Source organism: Choloepus didactylus, chromosome 18, assembly GCF_015220235.1.
Source record: "Choloepus didactylus isolate mChoDid1 chromosome 18, mChoDid1.pri, whole genome shotgun sequence".
Lineage (NCBI taxonomy): Eukaryota > Metazoa > Chordata > Mammalia > Pilosa > Megalonychidae > Choloepus > Choloepus didactylus.
In genome coordinates this window covers 48836824-48858759 of record NC_051324.1, presented here as the reverse complement: position 1 = coordinate 48858759, position 21936 = coordinate 48836824, and the positions used below count along the sequence as shown (strand labels likewise).

Here is a 21936-nt window from a genome sequence, read left to right as displayed (position 1 = left end):
TGTTGGGTTCAAGGCGGCCTCAGCCCCCACGCTGGGGAGAAAGGAGTTAAAGCCGTGTCCCAGGATGACTGGGACCGGGAAGTAGCGGATGCGGGAGTGGGCTGAGGAGAACCTCTGGAAGAACGGTTTGGGACAGGGGTGGGGGTGAGGAGTGCCAGTCATGACAATCTGCGCATTCCCCCCATCGGCGCTTGACGTGCGCTGGGGACCGCCCCCCCTCCGCCCTCTAAAGCGGGTTTTTTCAACCTCCCACTGAGTGTGCGGCCCTCACCCCAGGCCCGTTCCCGGCCAGCGCTCAGCCCCGGCCCGGGCCGGGAGGGGCGTGCCTGCCCCCACTCCCGACCTCCCATTGTCTGTGCCGAGCCCGCGGAGGGGCTGCGAGGGGCGGGGACGGGGCGGGCAGAGGGAGGGAGCGAGGGAGGGGCGGGTGGGAGCGGAGAGGGCGGGGGGAGATGCTGAGCCTCCCGGGGAGGAGGAGGCGGCGGCTGCTGAGGAGAGAGCGGGGAGGAGGGAAGGCAGGAAGCGGGTAGCCGAAGGCCGGGCTGAGCGGCTGGACTGGGTGCGGGCTGCGCGGCGCTGCGCTGCTCTCGGCTCCGACGGCCTCTCCCATGCGCTGAGGGCGCCCGGCTGGGTCGGGCGGGCGGCCGGAGGGGAGGCTCCTCTCCATGGTCCAGAAGACCAGCATGTCCCGGAGCCCTTACCCACCTTCCCAGGAGATCCCCATGGAGGTCTTCGACCCTAGCCCACAGGTGAGACGCGGTGGCCGGTCCCAGGGGAAGAGGGCCATTCCCGCGGACCTTTGTGGGGCCGACTCGAGGGGTGCGGGGTGGAGGGGGAAGCGGTTATATGCAGGGCACCGAGGGGAGAGGAGCGCTTGCGCACCCCCCATCCCACCGGGTAAATGATTGATGGGCGCTTGGCCCGGAGTTGGGCTGCGGTGCTGAGGAGCGGTCGGGGGCGGTCGGGCCGCCTGTCTCCGTCGCCTCCACTCCTCCCCCGCTTCAGGGTCCCTGCTGCTCGGGTACCGTTTCCAGTGGGCTGGCAGTGGGGGTGACGGCAGGGGGGTCCAGGCCTTGAGAAGGGGAGGTCGAGAGTGGTTGGACAGCGAGCTCAGGCGAGGGGTCGACGCAGAGCGCGCTCCCGGGCGCCGGGAGGGGGTGGGTGGGGCGGGGTGGCCCTGGGAGATGGCCGAGGCGATGGTCAGAGGGCGGTGCCAGCAGGCTTCGGAACCGCGGACGGTGGCCCTCGAGGCCGGGGGAAGGGACCAGCTCCCCATCCCAGACGCCTTCGCCCACCCCTAGCTTGGACGGGCTCCCCTCCCCCACCTCCCACCCACGTTGGCTTTCCTCGAGCCGCGGAAAACGCCTCCAAAGTTTGGAAAGTTGGATGGATGCCAACTCACTATCCTGGAGGGGGAGAAGCTGTGTTACCTGGGGGAGGGGTCTGCCGCCACACCCCTACTCACACATTTTTTCTATGCCCCTGGGTTATCCCCTGGAAGGGGCATTCCGGGGTGTGGTGGGTGCCCATGGGGTGATCAGCAGGGCCTGAGGGGATCGTGCCAGGGGATTCCTCTGGGACTTGCCCTTCTCCAACCCAGCAATGCCCCCAGCCTTAACCCTTCTCTTGGTATGGACAGCCGGGAGCAACTGTAACCACAATCATAATGTGGTTGGTGGGTATGTAGGGGGTTCAGGTCAAACCTAAAAATACCTCCCTCCTCCACCCCAGGCCCCTCGGAGTGTGGAAGGCAGCTGACTGGGGCCTTCCTTTCAGCTGTTCCCTGTCCCTCTAGGTGCCCCTCCCTTTTCCCAGCCTAGTGGTGGTGGTGGGATGAATGAGTCTGGGGCTCTCTGGGGATCCTGGTGGGTTTATAGGGGTCCTCAAACAGAGTTTGGGTATATGTCTGGCTTGAGATAAGGGGAGGGGAGGGAAGGTCCTCAAAGGGTCCCCAGGTGCCCTCTTCTTCTATCTACCCCTCCTCCGCCCTGTTCTCAGGTCCCAGGAGCCAGAGTCCCCAGTCTGGTCTGTTGCACATCCAGGTTCTTTAGCCAAAGGAAACTCTAGGATGGAGATTGGGGGGAGGGGCTCGGAGGTCCTCTGAACCCTCAATCACACACACACACACACACACACACACACACACACACACACACACCCTTTTTGGACTGGCCTGGGGCCAAATGTGTATGTGAAGTTGGGGCAGGCGGGGGCAAAGAAGCAGCCCCCTTTACAGGAGGCCTGGAAATAGCTGAAGCCCTTAACCCGAATGTGGGCTGCCCAAGGGGTGTTCGTTTAAGCCAGGAGCCCTGGTCAGTGAGACTGAGTTGGTCACCCCTGTGAGGCCTGGGGCAGGGCCGAGGGGTGTTTAATTGATGTAGCCTGGTGGGTACCATGGAGACAGGGTGTGGACAGTGGCAGCTGGGGTGGAGGCTTGATCCCTCTTGCCCCCCCCCTCTTGGGGAGAGGTGTGGCTTCTGTGATTGTGAAGAGGGGGCTGAGAAAAGGCCTGCCAGGGGTGGGGGGATCTGCCCCCATGGCTCTGGGCCGGGGTTGGATGCTTCTCTCCAAATATGGTTTCAGGCCCTGCCCCTCCTCGAAATCTAGTTTGGGGTTGGGGTTCAGAGCTGCTGCTCCCCTCCCCACTCTGCGGAAAATCGAAGTGAAGAGTTAGGCCCAGGGAAGACGCCAAGCTGGGCCCTGGGTTGGCGATTCCTCCTCTCTTTGGGGGCCACTGGCACGCTCAGTGCTACTCTGGCTCCCGCTGAGGGGGAGGGGACCTTCCCTGACTCTCGTTGCCCCCCCTCCCCAGCACTGCAGGCAGCCTCCGCCCTCCCACCCTCCAGAGACCTCTGCAGCCTGCCCAGAATCTTAATTAGCTTTTGCTGGCTAATGATCCTCTAGCTTCTCAGTGCCTCCCCCTTCCTAGCCTCTCTGGCTGTGCTTGGGGGTTTCTGCGCGTGTCCCCTGGGTCTCTCTTGCATTGCCCCCACCCAGGGCTGTGGTCTGCACCCTCTCCGTGAAGATGGGAGACCCTCCCTTCCCTTGGGCTGTACCACCTCAGGATGAAGATGCCGGCGGGGGAGGGGGGGAGGTAGTGCTGTCGGATCAGGGAATGGTATTCCCAGGGCTTAGCTGTAGCCATGCGCCTGCTGGGGTGAGGATTGGGAAAGGTGCTTCCTGATTCCACTCTCCTCCCTTCCCGGCTTCTCCAGGGCAAATACAGCAAGAGGAAAGGGAGGTTCAAACGGTCGGATGGGAGCACGTCCTCGGATACAACATCCAACAGCTTTGTCCGCCAGGTAAGGGGGGGCTGGGCTGCGAGGAGGGAGGTGGCTGGTGGAGGAGACTAGCGGAGGTGAACAGGCACTCTCCCCCACGTCATTTGTCACCTGCTGGAACTGCCCTATCACCCTGATCCTCCCTGACCTCTCCTGGATGCGCTGTCAGCTGCACCCACTCCCTCAGCCCCCGCGCCACCCCTCCCCCAGCACCAGGCGCCAGCCCCTGCTGCCTGCCTGCGTCATCTCATTCAGGGACAGCCTGGCCTGCCTCCTTCTAGCTTGCTTCGGGCTGTCACCCACTCCCCCTGCCGGCTGTCTGCTTCCATGTCCTCCCCCAGAATCGGTGACAGGGTGGGGTAGAGGCAGGTCTAGGCAATGAAGAGCCCTGGGTAGGTATGGTGAGGGAAATGGCCTCCTCACACCCAGTTTCAGCTGTTCTTTAATATGCAGAAAGAACTGGTGATGGGGGAGAGGCAGGAGGGCGCTGATTTTAAAGAGGACCTCTAGTCCTGCCCCCTTGTCTAAAGGGGGATAACTGAGAAGAGCTTTCTAGGATCTTCTGTGCTCAGTCAGGAAGCTGCCACCCTTGTTTCTATTCTAATTCTCGACCCAGGCCATCTTAGGCTCAGGAAGAACAGTGAGAGAGGCATGTGGTTGCTATGACTACTGAGCATCTCAACAAAGCCTGGTACCCAAAAAAGGAGAGAGGGGCTTGGGACCAGGCAAGGGAAAGTTGTTAGCTGAAGAGGAAATGGGCAGGACCTGTGAGGGCAGAGGGCAGTAGAGGAGGAGGAGCTCCCTGGAGGTCTGCTCCCCTTGGGCCAGGAGAGAGCGAGTGGTGCCCGGCAGCTCCACCATTGATCGGACTGCGGCCCTGTTTGATTCTTCTGCCTCCACAGCACGTGTCACATGTGAGCCCAGGCCTGACTTGAGTCAGGATGGGGCCTTCATCCCAGCGTCTCCTAAGGACACAAACAGACAGAAGGTCCATCCTTCGTCCCTCCTGTTGCTGAGTTGGGCCAGGATCAAGGCTAGGACAAATGACCCTGTGCTCAGTGTTGCCCCTCTTGGCAGAAAGGGGCCTTGGTTCCCTCAGGGTCTGCCAAAGCGGGCGGTCAGACCTGTCCCCTTACCTCTGCCTCCAGTCCTTCCCAGCTCTGATCCCCAGAAGGTGGTGGGGAGTTGGGGGGGGCAGTCCTTGCCACATCTCTGAGCTAAATATACCCTAGCAGTTTGCACATGTAGCAACTCTGCTTGTAACCTGAGCCCCCTGGGGGAACGGGCAGTCAGGGCCACCCCCTAGGCCAGCAGGGCCAGGCACCGAGGGTGCCACGATGGAAGTGCCCAGCCGGACCCTGGTGGTGGTGAGCTGGGGGTGGGGGTGGGGTGGGAGCAGCCCTTCAGGAAAGCTGGGGTGGGGGAGCCTTCATCCTGGCCTGTCTCCTTGACTCGTCACCATTTCCCTGCCTCCTGCCTTTTCTGATGTGCCCTGGTGTGTGTGTGTCTGTCTGTGTCTTGGGGTCAATAAGTGCCTCTCTGGGTCTGTTTCTCTGGCTCCTGGGCATCCGTCACTTTGATCTGAGTACTCCCATTAGGAGGGGCACAGAACCGTAGATGAGTTGGTTTTCACTCTCCTTCCTTCACGTCTCTTTTCCAACTTCTGTTGGGGACCCTTTGCCCAGCTCTTCCCCGACAGGTCTCCCATTTTTGTGACTTGTCTGGGAAAGGGATGGGCAACTGCGCTAGCTAATGACCAGAGGCATCTCGGGGGAGGTGGGACCTTGCCTTCTCTTTTTGAGGTCCCCTCCATGCTAAGCTAATGGACATTCCTGGGCAAATGCGTCCCCACATTGCTGCAATCCTGCTTCTCCCCATATTGCCTCCCACCCCTTGTCGCAGCACCACCCCTGCACAGACGTGTGCACATCCTCACACCTCAGGGACTCAGACACCTAGGGCCCCCCTCTCGTGTACCTGTGTGCATTCCCTAGAACACACCCTCCTGAACATACTACAGCTGCCCGTCCAAGCACATACTCAAACAAGCATGTTCATCGCACTCCTAAGTCTGGACAGGCTCACATGTCTTACACACATGCGTGCATCCCTGAAGCAGTTCCCTGTGCTCTGGATTGACCAGCTTGGTCAAAGCCAGCTTTCTGGCACACCCAGACTTCTGAGCCTGTCGTAACACTGGTACATGGCATCTCCAGTGTTAGGGAAAGGCCTGCCCCCTGTTCTGCTCTTAGCATGCCTTTTCTGCTTGTACCAACCTGGGAATCTTGGGTTTTCTTTCACATCTTATGAGGGCCTGAGGCTTGGGGCTCCAGCTGGGGTGGCCTGATCCAGCAGCGCCAATTAGAGGAGTAGGAGAGGTAGAATTCTATCTCCCCTGACCCTCAAGCAGAAGATAGCAAAATTTTTGATGCCCACTGGCATGCCGAGTGGGCTCCCCACTGCATACAGTGCAGAGAGCTGAGGCCTAAGCTGGTGGCTACAGTCCCTGCAAGGGATGCCATTGGGCCTCTGCTTCGTCTGTCTCAGCTGGTGCTGGGGGTCAGGAGAGGGAAGGAGGAACAGGGAGTGGAGATTCGTCCCCTGGCATTCCTCCCCTGCACTGTGCCCCTATCAGGTTCCCACCCCTCCCTGCGCCCCAAGCAGCTGTCCTGGGATCTGCCTTAACCCTCTCCTTGCTAGCTGTCACCTTTTCCAGGGCCATGCTCTTCTCAGGGGCCTGCAGAGCTCAGCTCCTGGTCCCTTACATTTAATAACACCTTGTGGCATCGTGCTGAGCTGGCTGGGGCTTGAGTCATCTCTTTGGGTGGCCCCTCCATGCCTTCCAAGGCCCAGGAGCTGGGGGAGGCGGCTTTGGCCCTAAGCTGGCCCTCTCTGTCTCCAGGGCTCAGCAGAGTCCTACACTAGCCGTCCGTCTGACTCTGATGTATCACTGGAGGAAGACCGGGAAGCCTTAAGGAAGGAGGCGGAACGCCAGGCGTTAGCGCAGCTTGAGAAAGCCAAGGTAGGAGAGAAGTGGGGAGGGCCTGTGCTGTGCCATTCCCTCCACCCCCAGGCCTGAGAGATCCCCGACAGGCCAGGGTCAAGCCTTGGCCCAGCTGCTTCCTAGTCGTGTGCCCTGGACCTCGATGTGCCTTCACTTCTTACACTGCTGTAAAATTGGGCCACAATAGCTGCCTCCTTATATAGTATAATAAATGTCTAATACTGTTCCAAGCACATAAGAGGAGCTTGATTGATGCTAATTTCCATTTCTTCCCAGAGCCAAATTTCCTGGGCTAGAATCCCAGCCCTGCCCCTTATTAGCTGTGTGATCCTAGGCAAGTCACTTAACCTTTCTGAACTTTAGTCTCCTCATTCATTGAAGTAAAGACAATAGTGCTAATCTTCTTAGGATTTTGAATGAGATGGTATATGTAAAACATGCAACAGTATTTGGCACCCTAAACAGTAGCTGCTGTTATTATTGTGTTGTTATTATTACTGTTTCTTCTTGGTGTCAGTCTGGGTCCCCCCACCACCAATACTTGCCATTCCCCAAAGCTCCTTTCCACCCCGAAAGGGCCGAATTCTATTTTTCACGTTCTGTTTTTATTGTGAAAATAAAAATGCGTACAGAAAACGACATAAACCATTCATGTACATCTTTTAATGAACAATTTACAAACATCTGCATAGTCCCAACCCCAGTCAGGAAATTGTACATGGCATGATGGTTTAACCCTCTGATTGTCATCCTCCCCCATGCTCCTCCTCCAGACCAAGCCTGTGGCATTTGCTGTGCGAACAAATGTCGGCTACAACCCGTCTCCGGGGGATGAGGTGCCTGTGCAGGGGGTGGCCATCACCTTCGAGCCCAAGGACTTCCTGCACATCAAGGAGGTGGGGAGAGTGCTTGGCATCTGGAGAAGGGGAGGGGAGTGGATGCCAGGGAAGGGGTGACCGGAGATCTGGTGGGGAGAGGGCTTGTGAGCCAAGTAGGACTGCATCTGCTGTGTGACCTTGGGCAAATCTTTCCACCTCTCTGGGCCTCTGGGTTTTACCATTGGTAAAATGGGGTGGTAATGCCTAGGTCACAAGGCTGTTGGGAGGCTTTGTGATGAGGCCTGTAATGGGGGTGGCAGCATGCACGTGTAGGGTCAGCCTTTGCTCTTCTCCCTGCCTTTCTGGGGTAGGCAGGCCCCTGAGGGGTGGGGACAAAGGAGGCAGGACTGTCAGAAATGGGGATGTGCAGGGCGGGGGTGGTCCATGGCCAGGAAAGATGCTGGTCCTGGAGTTGTGCTGCAAATTGGGGGGCTGTACTCAGGCTCTGAGGCCTTGGGAGTTGTGGGGAGTGAGGGTGTCTTTGAGGGTGTCACCCCTGGGCAGGGTGGGTGATCTGGGGGCGTCTCCTTCTGGAGGATGGCTGTTGGCTCCCTGCTTCTGATTCCCATCCTGTTCTCCCCACACCACCTTCCATGGTCGTTTGCAGAAATACAACAATGACTGGTGGATCGGGCGGCTGGTGAAGGAGGGCTGTGAGGTTGGCTTCATCCCCAGCCCTGTCAAACTGGACAGCCTGCGCCTGCTGCAGGAGCAGAAGCTGCGCCAGAACCGCCTCAGCTCCAGGTACCTGGCAGGGGTGGGCACAGGGGAGGCACCTCTCAGGGCGCTCCAACCCCGAGGCCAGGCCATCAAGTCCGGACGGTGCCCCCAGGGGGAGCACTGTCCTGAGGGGCCCAGAGCAGCCTGTGGCATCGCCATGTGAGAGAACGAGATCCCTCTCGCCCCCGTCCCTGTGCTAACAAGCTCCCTACGCCTCTCTCTGCCCACACAGCAAATCAGGCGACAACTCTAGCTCCAGTCTGGGAGATGTGGTGACTGGCACCCGCCGCCCCACACCCCCTGCCAGTGGTAAGAACTGCCTCTGCCCTAGGGGATGGGGTGGGGAGCCCCTGGGTGGGATGGGTGCCCCAATCCTGGGTACCCCAACACACTCAGTGCTACTCTGTCCATGAAGGCTAGGAAGTGCCACACGCTGGGCCCCTCCGTGCCCATCCCCTCATGTCTCTCTCCCATTTCTTTAGTGGCTCCATCTCTCTGCCTGACTCCCTGCCCCTCCATTCATTTCCCCCAGCCCTGTTCCATTCACCTCTTCTTCTTTCTTTTTTCCCCATCCCATCCCTGCGTTCTGTACTTGTGTCTCCATGTCCTCTCACTCCTCTCCACCTTGCCTCCCTCCTCCCTCTCTCCTGATCTCTCCGGTCCAGGTAATGAAATGACTAACTTAGCATTTGAACTAGACCCCCTAGAGTTAGAGGATGAGGAGGCAGAGCTCGGGGAGCAGGGCAGCTCTGCCAAGACTAGTGGTAGCAGTGTTACCACCCCACCACCCCATGGCAAACTCATCCCCTTTTTTAAGAAGGTAATTCCTGCTGGGTTCTCACAAGAGGGGAGGTCTTTTGGTCTGGGTTGGGAATGGGGAGTGGGGAGCTGGAATGGATTCAGATGTAGAACTACCCTGATTCTGCAGGGATCGGGGCTTCCTGCTAAGGAGGAGGCAGCGGTAGGATGGCACAGAGGAAGGGCACATACAGCTCCACAAACACCCTTCCCCACTCCCCAGGACAGGCTGTTTCTTGCCATCCCAGTACCCACTCCCTGGGAGGGCTGCCCTACCAGTAACTGAGGGGGTGGGGTCTGCTGGTAATGAAACCCTGACCTTTCTTTCTCCGTCACTACAAATGAAATTTTCCAGGGTTTTCCCCTCCCATCCCCATGTGAAGGGGAGAGAGGAATCGGACTCCTTTGCCCTTTTTGCACTCCATGGGGTTAGGGTGGGCACATGAGGGGAGGAGGGCAAAGGAACCCTTAAAAGGAGCAGGTTGGCACACATTGGGGACAGGAGATGGGTACCAAATTAGGGCTGTCACCCTCCTTAGCTCTTTCCCAAGATCCAGAAAGGGGGCAGGTTATGCTTGAATCTTCCCAAGTCCACTGGACTGACTGTCAGTCCCACTCCCAGCCCTGACCCAGGGTCCTCTCTGGCTCCTTCTTGGCATGGGGTCCTGTCCCCTCTCTCTGGCTGTCTGTCACTAACACGCATGCCCTGTTATCTCTCCTCATCTGCCCGCTCTCCCTCCCTCTCTTGCCCTGGCTCCTTCCTTGCCCTTTGCTCCTGCCTGGGTATCTTCCCCTACCCCTTCCCCCTCCCCCTCTTGGCAATCTCTGGACCCAGCCAAACAGAAGCAGAAGTCGGTGAGTATCACAGCTTTCCGTGTTCCTCTCCCCACCACGGGATGAGCTAGGAAGAACTTCTAACACCCATTCCCATATCTATCTACCATTTCCCCCACCCTTCCTGGTTCCCCCTGGCCATCCTTCCCACCCCCACCCCCATCCTCATCTCTGGGCCTTGGGACAAGGCGGGAGGAAAGGATGCATGGGGGAGCCTGGAAGCTGGGGAGAGGGGCTAATGTCATCTCCATTCTGGGGTTTCCCCTACCTGCTTCCCCCCCCAGACAGAGCACGTGCCCCCCTATGACGTGGTGCCTTCCATGAGGCCCATCATCCTGGTGGGACCGTCGCTCAAGGGCTACGAGGTAGGAGCTCCTGGAGGGGAGTGGATTTAGAGGGGCCCAGGTCTCCAGATCTTCAGTCCCAGGGGGATCCCCCAGAAGGGCTCAGATCCCCAGGATGTCCTGCCTATAGGCCTGCTGACCTTCAGAGAAACCCCGAGAGGGGCCCAGACCCACATGGAGATCCACTCAGAGGGGCCCATTCCACTGAAGAAATCCCTCAGAAGAGCCCAGGCTACCAGAGATACCACCCAGGAGGACTTTTGGAATCAGAGATCTCATTGGAGGCTCCTCAGATCCAAAGGAACCCCACCCTCTGTAGAGGCCCATTCAACTCAGGAATTTCAGAAGAAAAGAGAATGTGAGGGTGCAAATACCCACAGCCCACCCTTCTTGAGTAGCTTCCAACACCTTGGCTTCTCCCTCTCCCTGCCCACCACTAGGTTACAGACATGATGCAGAAAGCTTTATTTGATTTCTTGAAGCATCGATTTGATGGCAGGTAAGACCCTCCCCGGGAGCTGCTCCCCACTCCCACTGTGACTCTCTGCTGCAGGGAATGGGCAGGGTGGCTTGAATGACAACCTGGGGACTCTAGGACTCAAGGCCTGGAGCCTGGAGGGTGGGCAGGATATCCCAGCCCACCCTGATCTCCTGACACCTCTGGAGCCATCCTCCAGGATCTCCATCACTCGTGTGACGGCAGACATTTCCTTGGCCAAGCGCTCAGTTCTCAACAACCCCAGCAAGCACATCATCATCGAGCGCTCCAACACACGCTCCAGCCTGGGTGAGGGGGTCCCCCATGTTGCCCCTGCCCCCTCTTTCTGGGTTGGATATGGGAGTGGTGGGAGGTAGTAGGCAGGACCTTCTCCAGAAGTGCTCTGCTCACCCACTGTCCCCTGGGGGAGGCCCTCTTAAATTCCCCTCTCCCCGTGACTCCATGCCCCCCAGCCGAGGTGCAGAGTGAGATCGAGCGGATCTTCGAGCTGGCCCGGACCCTTCAGTTGGTTGCTCTGGATGCTGACACCATCAACCACCCAGCCCAGCTTTCCAAGACCTCGCTGGCCCCCATCATTGTTTACATCAAGATCACGTCTCCCAAGGTGGGTGCAGGAGCAGCATGGTGTAAAAGGAGGGCTCTGGAGTTGCACTGTCTGGGCTGAAGTCCCAGCTCCACTGCTGACTATAATTATGTAACTTAATCTCCCTGAGCCTCCGTTTCCTTCTCTGTAGAACTGCATCATAGGGTTATTGTGATGATTCAACCTAATGTACCTCATCATGTGTTAGTTATTATTACTATTGTTATTTGAGTCAGGCAGTTCAGTCCCCTGTCTCCACTCTGGTTGACCTTCCATCCTTGGTCCAGAAAAACAGAGAAATTTGTACTTTTCATCCCAGTGTCACCCTGCTACTTGGCAGTTGAGAGAGGTCTTTCTTGTCTTCTGATTTCAGCCCTTTTTGCTGCACTGTCCTCATTTGGACTTTGATAAAGAGGAAATTGGTGGGAAGGTTGTGATTTACTTCTCGGTCTTATTGCAGCTCCATTAATTTTCCCTCCTGGACGATAGTGGGGATTTGAGAAACATGGAGGGAGAGTTTAGGGGAAGGATTTGAAGTCAGAAGGCAGCATGGGGATCGAATCCTAACTTTGTTTTCTTGTTGTCATTGTTGTTGTTTTGTTGTTTTCTAATGAGCCTGGAATCTTGGGGGAATTATTTAGGTTCTCTGAGCTTCACAGTTCTTCACTTATAAAATGGGGATTATAATGCCTCCTTATATTGTTGTTGAGGATGTTGAGTGGAGGTGATTGATGAAAAGAGCCCAGTATACCATCTGATTCTTTTTTTAAATTTAAAAAATTTATTACAGGTGATTTTTTTTAATGTTTCAAAATTTTATTTTTTAGAGCTGTTACAGGTTTACAGAAAAATCATACAGAAAGTACAGAGTTCCCGTACTACCCCCTCCCCCCACAGTGTTCCCCAGTATTAACATTTTGTGTTAGTGTGGTACATTTGTGATAATTGAAGAATCACTATTGTTATAATAATATTATTAACGAAGAGCCATAATGTACATCAGGGTTTGCTCTTTGTCTGATTCTTGATGTCAGCCAGTGGTGGTCACTGTTATCCCGGCACCACTCTATGAGCTGAGTTCCCTGGGAAAGTTGCTTGGCCTTTCTGATTCTGTTTCTAATGGGCATAATGGGAATGATAAGATTATAGCACTTCCTGGGGTGATTGACAGGATCGTATGAGAGAGTGGATGGGAGAACACTTTGTGAACTAGAAAGTAGCAGATGCTTCCATTTCCCCATCCACAGAGCGCTGAGGTTAAGAGGAGGGACCTTGGAGCCAGACTGCCTGGGTTTACGTTCCAGCGCTGCCACTTACTAACTCTTACTAACTTACTAACTTACTAACACTTCCTTGCGCAAGTCACCTAATTTCTCTATGCCTCAGTTTCCTCATCTGCAAAACAGGGGCAAAAATCCTCAGAGGGTTGTTGTGAAGATTAAATAAATGAATAACCATGCAAAGTGCCTGGTTCCTAGTAAGCACTGTATCTGTTCTATTTATTTTTTTGTTTTGAAATAATTTCAAATTTATAGAAGAGCTGCAAGAATAGTACAAAGAATCCCCATTCTTTGAATATCCTTCATTCGGATTCACTAAATTTTTTAACAGCTTTATTGAGATATAGTTCACACGGTGCATGATTCAGCCATTTAAGTTGTATGAGGCAATTTTTTTTTTGATTCTCTAATTTTGATCATTTTGCCATTTTTTCTCTCTTTGTGTATATTCATATAATTTTTAAACTGTTTGAGAGGAAGTTGTAGATTATTATATCCTTTATCCCTACATACTTAAGCATATATTTCTTAAGAACCAGGACATTATCTTACACAACCACAGTGCAATTATCAAATTCAAGAAATGTTATCTAAAATAGAGTCCGTATTCAGTTTTCCCCAGCTGTCCCAATAGTGCCTTTATGGCAATCCCCACCCCCACCCCCCCCAGGCTAGGAACCAATCCAGGATCACATGTTGCATTTAATTGTCATGTCTCTTTGTCTTTAATCTGGAACAACTCAGCCTGTCTTGGGTTTTGAAGAGTACAGGTCAATTATTTTGTAGACTCTACCTTAATTTGTGTGATGTTTGCTCTTGACTAGATTAATTTAGGTTTTGCATTTTTGGTAGGGACGTCACCAAAGTGATATGTCCTTTTCAGGGTATCATATCAAGAGGCACATGATGTCTGTTTGTTGAATCGTTTGGGATGTTGACTTGATCACTTAGTTAAGGTTGGGACTTTGTTTATGTTATTATTATTATTATTATTATTATTATTATTATTATTATTATTATTGAGATAAGGATAATAATAGTCTCTACCTACTTAGGTTATTTCAGAATTAAATCAGTTGATCATGTAAGTGGCCCATTTAGGATGACTATTGTGATGGTTGCTGTGGTTATCATTAACACTGGGAGGGGGGTTGGGGGGGTTGGGGGGTCTGAGGAATGAAGCCTATAAATAAAATTAGAGGAGTCAGGAAGGAGAATCTTTGCCCTTCATATAGCCACAGCATGAACTTTACTGCTAAATCCCAAGGAGAACTTCTGGTATGAGACGCGGGAGAGAGCCTGAGCATTGTGTAGAATGGATGAAGGGTGGGTGAGGTCAATTCTGCAGAGGTGACCAGGGCTGAGAGTCACCGGGCCTCCCCCGGCCCTGACGCTGGCTCTCCATGCTGATTCCATCCGGGACTGGGTCCCTCTAGCGCTTCTTCTGCTCTCCAAACCAGGTACTTCAGAGGCTCATCAAATCCCGAGGGAAATCTCAGTCCAAGCACCTCAATGTCCAAATAGCGGCCTCGGAGAAGCTGGCGCAGTGTCCCCCCGTGAGTGCTGAGACCCTGGTGGTGGTGGTGGTGGTGGGGGCATTTGGGTTCTCCTGGTTTCCTCTGGCCTGCTCGTGAGACAGAGTGACCAGGAACTCTGGGGACAGAACCCTGACAGGGAGTCAGAGGCTGGGTTCAGGCTCCAGAAGCACCACTTCTCTGTGGTGAGTCTAGGAGCCTCTCCAAGCCTTGGTCGCCTTGGCTCTAGAACGAGACTTGGACCGGGGGCCAAGCCCCTTGCAGGTCTGCCAGTTACAGATCTGACAGCCCTTCGGCATGTCCAGGGACCTCTTTTTAGCTTTGTCCTTCAATCCCTTGGCTCCACCCAATGCACCCAGGCCACACTCTCAACCCCTGGCCACGCCCCAGCTCACCCCAGCCCCGCCCCTAACCCTGCCTCCACAGGAAATGTTTGACATCATCCTGGACGAGAACCAATTGGAGGACGCCTGCGAGCACCTGGCCGAGTACTTGGAAGCCTATTGGAAGGCCACGCACCCGCCCAGCAGCACACCGCCCAATCCGCTGCTGAACCGCACCATGGCTACCGCAGCCCTGGCTGCCAGCCCTGCCCCTGTCTCCAACCTCCAGGTACAAGTGCTCACCTCGCTGAGGAGAAATCTCAGTTTCTGGGGTGGGCTGGAGACCTCGCAGCGGGGCGGCAGCGCGGCACCCCAGCAGCAGGAGCACGCCATGTAGCAGGGGCCCCGCTGCTTCTCCCCTCCCACCCGGGGCTTTGGACCCGGGGGGTGGCAGGGAACACGGGAAAGGAAGGCAAGGGCTTTATTTTGTAAAAACAAACAAACATGGTGAGAGGCAGCCTGTGGTGTCTGTCGTGTTTGCTGGGATGGGAGCTGCCTGGTGGTGCCTCCCTGGGCCTGGTTCCATAGGCCTTGTTGGCTCCCTGGGGACTTTTGGATATGGGGCTTGATTAGGAAGCTTGTAAGAAAACCTGAGGAAGACTTGGGATACTCAGTCATGGGATCCATGCCCCCTTGAGACCCATTAGAGGGGGCCTCCCTCTCAGAAGTACCCCAGAGCAGGGGCCCTCAGACACAGGGAAACCCACAGAGCAGGGCCCATGAAACCCAGAGAGATTGCCTCCTCCTCGAGAACCCTAGTCCCTAGGGAGAGCCCTCAGAGAGGATCAAGCATGTGGCACCTTCTGTGAGTTGTCTCTGTACCTTCCAGCCTTCTCCCACCTAAACACATTCCAGGAAAGGCCCTGGTGTGGGCACCCCGCCCTGCCCCGCCCCTTTCCCTTGGGATCCACAGCCCGTCTCCGAGACTACACCATTAAGCATGGGGTTCTAGGTTAGAGCCGGAAGAGGCTCATGAAGCTATTCTAGCCCACTACTTTTCAAATTTGTCTTCAGCAGCAGAGCCTGTTTGTCCACGGAATCGTATGGTTGCTCAGTAGGTAGATAAGGCATCCTTGATCTGCTCGGAGGGAACTAGCGGCTTGACTTCCCCTTCACCTCCATGAAGCACCCCAGAGGCACTTCTGTGCCTCACCACCCCTGATTTCTAGGAAATAGTCTGGAAGCTGCTACTCTAGTGTAATCTTCCATCACACCGCAACTGAGAAACTGAGCCCCAGAAAGGGGAATTCATTCCTCTAGGTCACCCAGCTTGTGAGTGGCCAGGACAGGACAAGAACTCAGGCCTCTCAACTCCCCACCCAGGGCCCTCTGCACCCCTTGTGGCAGCCTCTGTGGTGGCAGTGGCCATCAGGTCACCTTCACATGGTGGGTGTTTGGGGAAGAGGACATGGGGCCACCTGTCTGTCATTGTTTCCAGTGGAGAATAGAGATTCACTAGCCTTCCCCAGCCTGCTGCTTATTGGGGGCAGGGGAAGCCCATCAACTTGGGAGACTCTGCCACCCAACTATGGAATGTGGGGAGAAGCATGGGGTTCTGCAAGCCTATGATTGGGGTCTGTCTGGTGTGGGCTGAAGGAGCTGGAGTCAGTGAGTTTGGGCTGAAATCTCCCTTTAACATATTTGTTAAACTGGGGGCAATGATTAACCACTAATGAGTGGCAATACTAATGAGTTGTTAATGATGATTAACTGCAAGATAGCATCGATGCCATGCATTGAAGAAGCAGTGACTAACTGCTCCCAGGCTGTACCATGGCTGCTTTGACAGTTCATGCCATCTCATGGCTTGTCAAGGTTGGGCATCCCTTGTCCCAGTAGAGGAGCAAATGCCATGAGGTCCATCCTCTGGCTGGGCTCTGAGCCATTTGCCCTGCTGGATAACCCTCCTCCCTCGGCCAGGCTGGGTGTCTGGGTGTTGTCACTAATCTGCCTTGCTTTGTTGTGTTTCTCTCATCCCTGCCTCATCTGCATGGTGTGTGCCATCTGCCTGCTAACCAGGGACCCTACCTTGCTTCCGGGGACCAGCCGCTGGAACGGGCCACCGGGGAGCACGCCAGTGTGCACGAGTACCCGGGGGAGCTGCGCCAGCCCCCAGGCCTTTACCCCAGCAGCCACCCACCAGGCCGGGCGGGCACCCTGCGGGCACTGTCCCACCAGGACACATTTGATGCCGACACCCCCGGCAGCCGAAACTCTGCCTACACAGAGCTGGGAGACTCGTGTGTGGACATGGAGACTGACCCCTCAGAGGGGCCAGGGCTTGGAGACCCCACAGGGGGCAGCACCCCACCAGCCCGCCAGGGCTCCTGGGAAGATGAGGAGGAAGACTATGAGGAGGAGCTGACCGACAACCGGAACCGGGGCCGGAATAAGGCCCGCTACTGCGCGGAGGGCGGGGGCCCAGTTCTGGGGCGCAACAAGAACGAGCTGGAGGGCTGGGGGCGAGGGGTCTATATCCGCTGAAAGGCAGGGCCACCACCGTTGGGAGGCAGGGCTCAGAGCCCAGGGGAAGGGAGGGACAGCGGCTCGCCACTTGGGGTGTATCTTGCCTCCAGGGAGCACGATCTCCCCCTTTCAGTTGCCTTTGTTCAGAGTGGGGTTTCCTTGGTGGCATCATCGCAGGTCCTGGGAGGCCCTTAAGCCTGTAGGTTTTTGACTATCTGCTGTTGGTGATGGGGGGGGGATACCCACCTTTCTGTAGTGTCCTCTTCCACCTAGCCAAGAGGGCTTCTCTCACCCTCCCAGAGAAAAGGTGCACTTCATTAATTCTTTCTCCTTGGGGCTCTAAATGAGGGTCCTAAATGGGGTGGCCATTTCTTTTCCCAACCCAGAGCATTTGGGAAGGGTTGGGGGGCTTTTCGGGAGACGGAGGCTGCAGCATCATTCCCATGAGGCCTCTCTTTCCTGCACCCCAGACCCAGGGCTCCTCACTGCCCACCCATCCCCCCAGTATCCAGGTAACGTTGTCTGGTAGGTGAAAGCTACAGCATAGAGGTCCCAGCTTGGGGAGCGTCCGGGTGGAAACTAGCAGGTATCAGATGCAGCGCCCTCTACCTGCCCGCCCCCCACCAGGGCCATGGCAGTGCCCATGCCTAGAACCCCGAGGTGTGGGTAACCTGAGACACTGTACCCACTCCACCACCTCCATGCCTCGGCCTTCACCTACCCCCAGGAATGAGCTTTGCCTACAACATCCCCTGCCTGCTGTCATCAAAAGAAGGGGACCCTCTGCATTCAAGCCCCCCATCCCCATGCCACCTGGGTGTGGAGCCCAGGGAACTCTCTGACCCATCTCTTTTTGAAACCAAAAAACTACTCCTCCACCCTCACCCTGAAGCCCCAGGGGAGGAGCCCTGTGGGTTGGGGCCCAGGGGTTGCTCACCACCCCAGTGGTTGCCTCAGGACCTCAGGTCTCCCTTGGGGGGCTTGGCTGCTGCTGCTGCTGCTGCTTGCTGCTACTTTGTATTTGCCTCTTGTGATCCTGTCCCTGACCCCACGTCCACTACCCCAGGAGAGGCCTTGGTACCCTCCATCCCCAGGGGTACCTCTCTGCCTCCATCTCTATAGCCCAGCAGCCCTGCCCCTCCCCAGCATCCCAGCTGGGCCAGAGAGAGCCAATCGTGCCAACGAGGACTGGGCCCTGCCCGGCTGCCCGCCTCAGGGATGGGCACCTCACGCCTGTCTCCACCTCCTGTGCCAATGCTGCCCCACCCCGCCCCAGAGGTGGGGTGCAGCTTCCACTCACTGGATAGAAGACACCACTGCCCACCCTTTCCCCCTCCCTGTCTTGTGTCCCGTGCTCCCATCTGTCTGTCTGTCTGTCTGTACTCCCCTAGGAGAAGTATTTTGCCACATATAAAATTGCCGTCCTGTCCTTCGCAGCCGCCTCCCAAGCCTGCTTCTTTGTTAGCACCACACAGCACCACACAGCCGGGCATGTGGGAGCCACCTACATGCAGGGGGAAGTGAAGAGATGGGTGTGGGAATAAGCAGTGCCCTGAGGTGTTGACTCAGAAGGAGATAGAGTCCCTTATTTTGCAGCCCTGGGAGGCATTACATTCAACCTCCATGGAGCTGCGCTGCTCTCAGCTCCCCATTCAGCCCTATGCCCCACACGACTCCCTACAAGTGGGGCAAGGGGAGATGGGCAGCTGAGGTGAGGAGATGGGGCTCCGCAGGTGAGATTCACAGCCATTGGCACAATGTCTTATAAACATGCACTTGTTTTTCTGCTCCCTTGGCCTCGGCTGCTTCCCACCCCCGCCCAGGAGAGGGAGGGTCCGAGCTCCCGGCTTCCTGCCCCACCAATGCTCTTGATGACTGGGTAGGATGACGCCTCCACAACTCCCCCTCCGTGGTCAGCTCCTGCCGGTCTGCCTTGGGGGACTGGAGGGAGTATACACATGGGGCAGGGAGAGGGAGGGGGACTCCTCCAGACCCAGCCTGAGAAAGTGAGGAAGAAAGGCAGCAGGCGACTCCACAGTCCTGCCTTCCCTGGCTGGCAGGACGTGGTCTTCTGACAGCTGTTCTGCAGCCACCTGTATCCTGCCTCACACAGCTCCTATAAACCACTTCTCCATCCTCCTCACTCTTGTTTCTGGGGTGGTGGCCCTGGAGGGCTAGAGCTCCTTGATCCTTCACCTGAATGCTCCTGCCCAGTGTGTGTGTGTGTGTGTGTGTGTGTGAGTGTGTGTGTGTGTGTGTGTGTGTGTGTGTGTGCAGCAAGGACAACAGACATCCCAAGAGCCTCCAGAGGGGAGGCTGGCAGATCAAAGGGAGACGAACTGGATGTACCCAGAGGTGAAATGACCGGCCCCAGGTCCCGTGGGAGGTGATGGCAAAACCATCTCTGCTGGGACTAGACCCTTGTCCCTGCTTCCATGTGTAGTGCTCTTTTCACTGCCATTCAATGCAACCATTTATTCCCTTATTTAATTGCTGAACAAACATTTATTGAGCTCCTACTACCTACCAGGCACAAGTCTAAATGGGAGCCATTGACCATTTCAATACAGCACAATGAGCTCTCTGATGTGAGAAGCAAGGGGTACACGTAGGAAAACAGCACAGGAGCCACTCCCCTAACATGGGGTCAGGAGAGGCTTTCTGGAGAAGGTGAGGCTTGAACGGAGTCTAGAATGATGGTTAGGAGTTACCTGGGAAGATTAGTGTGGGAACTGTTCAGGGCAGAGAAGCAGGTGACATGCATGGCGCATTTGGGCACTTTACTAGCAAAATGTGCTCTCAAAGGGTGGCCAGAGGCAGGTAGTGGGGTCGTTAGAAGCAGGTTGCAGTTAGCCTCGAGTCGTGTTAAGGAGTTTGGGCTGTCTTGAAGCTAGTGTGCAGACATTGAAGTGTTTTAAGCAGCAATAAAAAGATTGCCTTTGTTGCAGTTTGGAGCATAGATTGGAGGGCCTAGCCTGGAAACAGCTGCAAATACTCGGGGTGAGAAATGAGCAGAGCTTGCATTAGGCCACAGCAGTGGGATGGGAAAGGAGGCAACGACGACCAGAGACACCTAGTGGCTGGAATCAAGAGGTCTTTGGGAACAATCGGAAGTGGCCAGTGAGTGAGAGAGAGGAGGAAATCAGGTGAAAAAAAAAACCAGTTAGGGACAGAAATGAGTCTAGGTTTGGACAAGGTGGGTTTAAGGTGCCTGTGGGACATTCAAGAGTCAATGAGCAGAATACAGTCAGGTGCATTGTCTGGAGCCTGGCAGAGATACAGACTGAAGCCTGCTGTTTTAAATCAAGGGCAGGAATGATGAATGCCAGTTTACAGGCAAAGCTCAGAGAGGTTAAGCTACTTGACCACAGTTACACAACTGCAGAGCAAGGATTTGAACTCAGATCTTTGGATTTCAGGTTCTGTGGTGCCCATGACTTCCAAGTCCAGAGCTAATTTCCCTGCCCCAGGATGCCCCAGCTTCTGTAGCGGGGAAAGAAGGGAAAGATTGGAGGAAAGAAGCAAATATCTGAATATGTTTCTGTCTTGTCTCCACATGCCTTCTGCCTGAAATTGCATTTGCCTAGAACTTGCAGGCAGAGCATTTCTAGCTGGCTTGGAGATGTTGAGAGAAAGGGAGAGAGAGAGAGATTCTTGTGTCTTGGTAACCACAAGCTCTCAACGGACTCTGGCTGCACAGTCAGCATTTTGGTGGTTGTCAACAAGTGACGATTTCGACACCCACGAAGTCAGCTGGGATCAATCTACCACAGATGCCTCAGGGATACCAGCCAGGGTGGGTGCAGTGGCTGGGGCCCCCTCTCACCTGGTACCCTTCTCCTCCTTCCCTGTCTAGCTGCTTTCTCTTCTGTCAGGCTTTGCAGAGGGTTCTGGCCCAGAGGGAGCTGAGGAAGGTGTGGTCTCAGGAACTAGGTGTGGCAGATGTTATCCACCGTCCTGGAAGTGTTGAGCTGGGGCCACCACAGCCCTGGGGGATCGGGGGTTTCCCAGTCTGAGACCCTAAGAGAAAAGTCTTGTCATAGCTCCAATAATCACTTCCTCAGAAAAGTGTGCCTTGGTGCTCTCCTAAATTAAGCCCTCACACTTACTGTCGCTCAGGGTTTTTCCTTCCTAGCACATACCACATTTTGTAATTACATACTTCTGTATGTATTTGCCTCCCTCTCTAGACTGTAAGCTCCATGAAGGCCCAGACTGGGTCTTGGCATGTATTCTGACTCCTGGTTCATATTTGTCAAACGGATAAATAAGTAAATGTATTCCTGATGACAATCCAGGCTCTGGCCTTGCAGGGGAGGTGGCTTTTCTTGCTTGTTTACTAAATGTGCTCCCAGCTAGCAGTATGTCACTTTCAGTTCTGCAGTTTCAGGGCCACATGGGTGGGCAGGCAGAATGCACTAAGAGGTTCTTTCCCCCAGGGAAATGATGGTAAAATTCTTCAAGTATGGCTGTTCTCCTAGCACTGTACTCCAACATGACCCCAGCTGAAGCTGTGTCTCCTTTCCTTGCGTGGAAATGCAACCAGCCTAAATGGCTCCTGTGGTCAATTCTCCATCCTTCTAACTCTGGGCATTAAGCTTGGGGCTTCCTCAATCCTCTTAAACTTGTATTCACACTCCTTTTTCAATACTCCAGACACCATTCCTCAGGCTATAACTTGATTCATTTTACTTCAATCCAGCAGCAAGAAATCCCTACTGTGTTCCAGGCATTGGACTATGCATGGGGGTTGGGGAGAGTCCACAGATGAACAAGAAACAGAAATGCCAGTCCACAGTCCCAGGGTGGAGAGAAGCCCCATTTGGCTGGAGAACCAAGCCAGGGCTTGAGAAGTAGGTGGCTTTTATGGCAAGGCAGTGAAAAAGTCTCAGGATTCTTCCCGGCTGAGAAGGTGGTGAAAGGCATTCAGGAGGAGGGAAGGTAGAAGCAAAGGCACAGAAAGAGCTGAGCATGTGTGGGCAGGGACTAGTCAGTCATTCCACTGGGGGTCACCCACTGGGTGAATAACATGGGAGATAAACCTGCAAAGGCAGTGGGGTTGTTCATGGTGGCTTTTGAATGTTGGGTTAGGATGCTGATCAGAATCTAGTAGGCAATGGGGAGCTATAGAAGGTTTATGAGCTGAGTAACAGACACTTTAGAAGGTGAGTAACAGATGCTGATCTGTGCTTTAGGAAGGTTAATAGGGCTGTAAGGAGGATGCTCTGGATAAGGGAGAGGCAGAGGCAGGGAGACCAATTAAATGGTTGTTATGTAAGTGGATGGGAGCAATGATAGGGCTGTAGGTGGGCTGGGTGGGGTGGGAGGAGC

The 21936-nt window shown here is 55.1% G+C and overlaps 1 protein-coding gene across 1 annotated transcript; it reads left to right on the top strand.

Annotated features, from left to right (window-relative positions):
- The first annotated feature begins 495 nt into the window (after positions 1-495).
- On the top strand, positions 496-21857 carry CACNB1 (calcium voltage-gated channel auxiliary subunit beta 1). The gene is made up of 14 exons (XM_037809337.1): positions 496-749; positions 3216-3302; positions 6184-6303; positions 7059-7181; positions 7771-7907; positions 8116-8192; positions 9517-9536; positions 9800-9880; positions 10300-10358; positions 10537-10646; positions 10811-10962; positions 13682-13777; positions 14183-14368; positions 16159-21857. The coding sequence occupies exons 1-14, from the start codon at positions 666-668 to the stop codon at positions 16621-16623; spliced, it is 1797 nt and encodes a 598-aa protein (XP_037665265.1). The 5' UTR covers positions 496-665; the 3' UTR covers positions 16624-21857.
- The last annotated feature ends 79 nt before the right edge of the window (positions 21858-21936 follow it).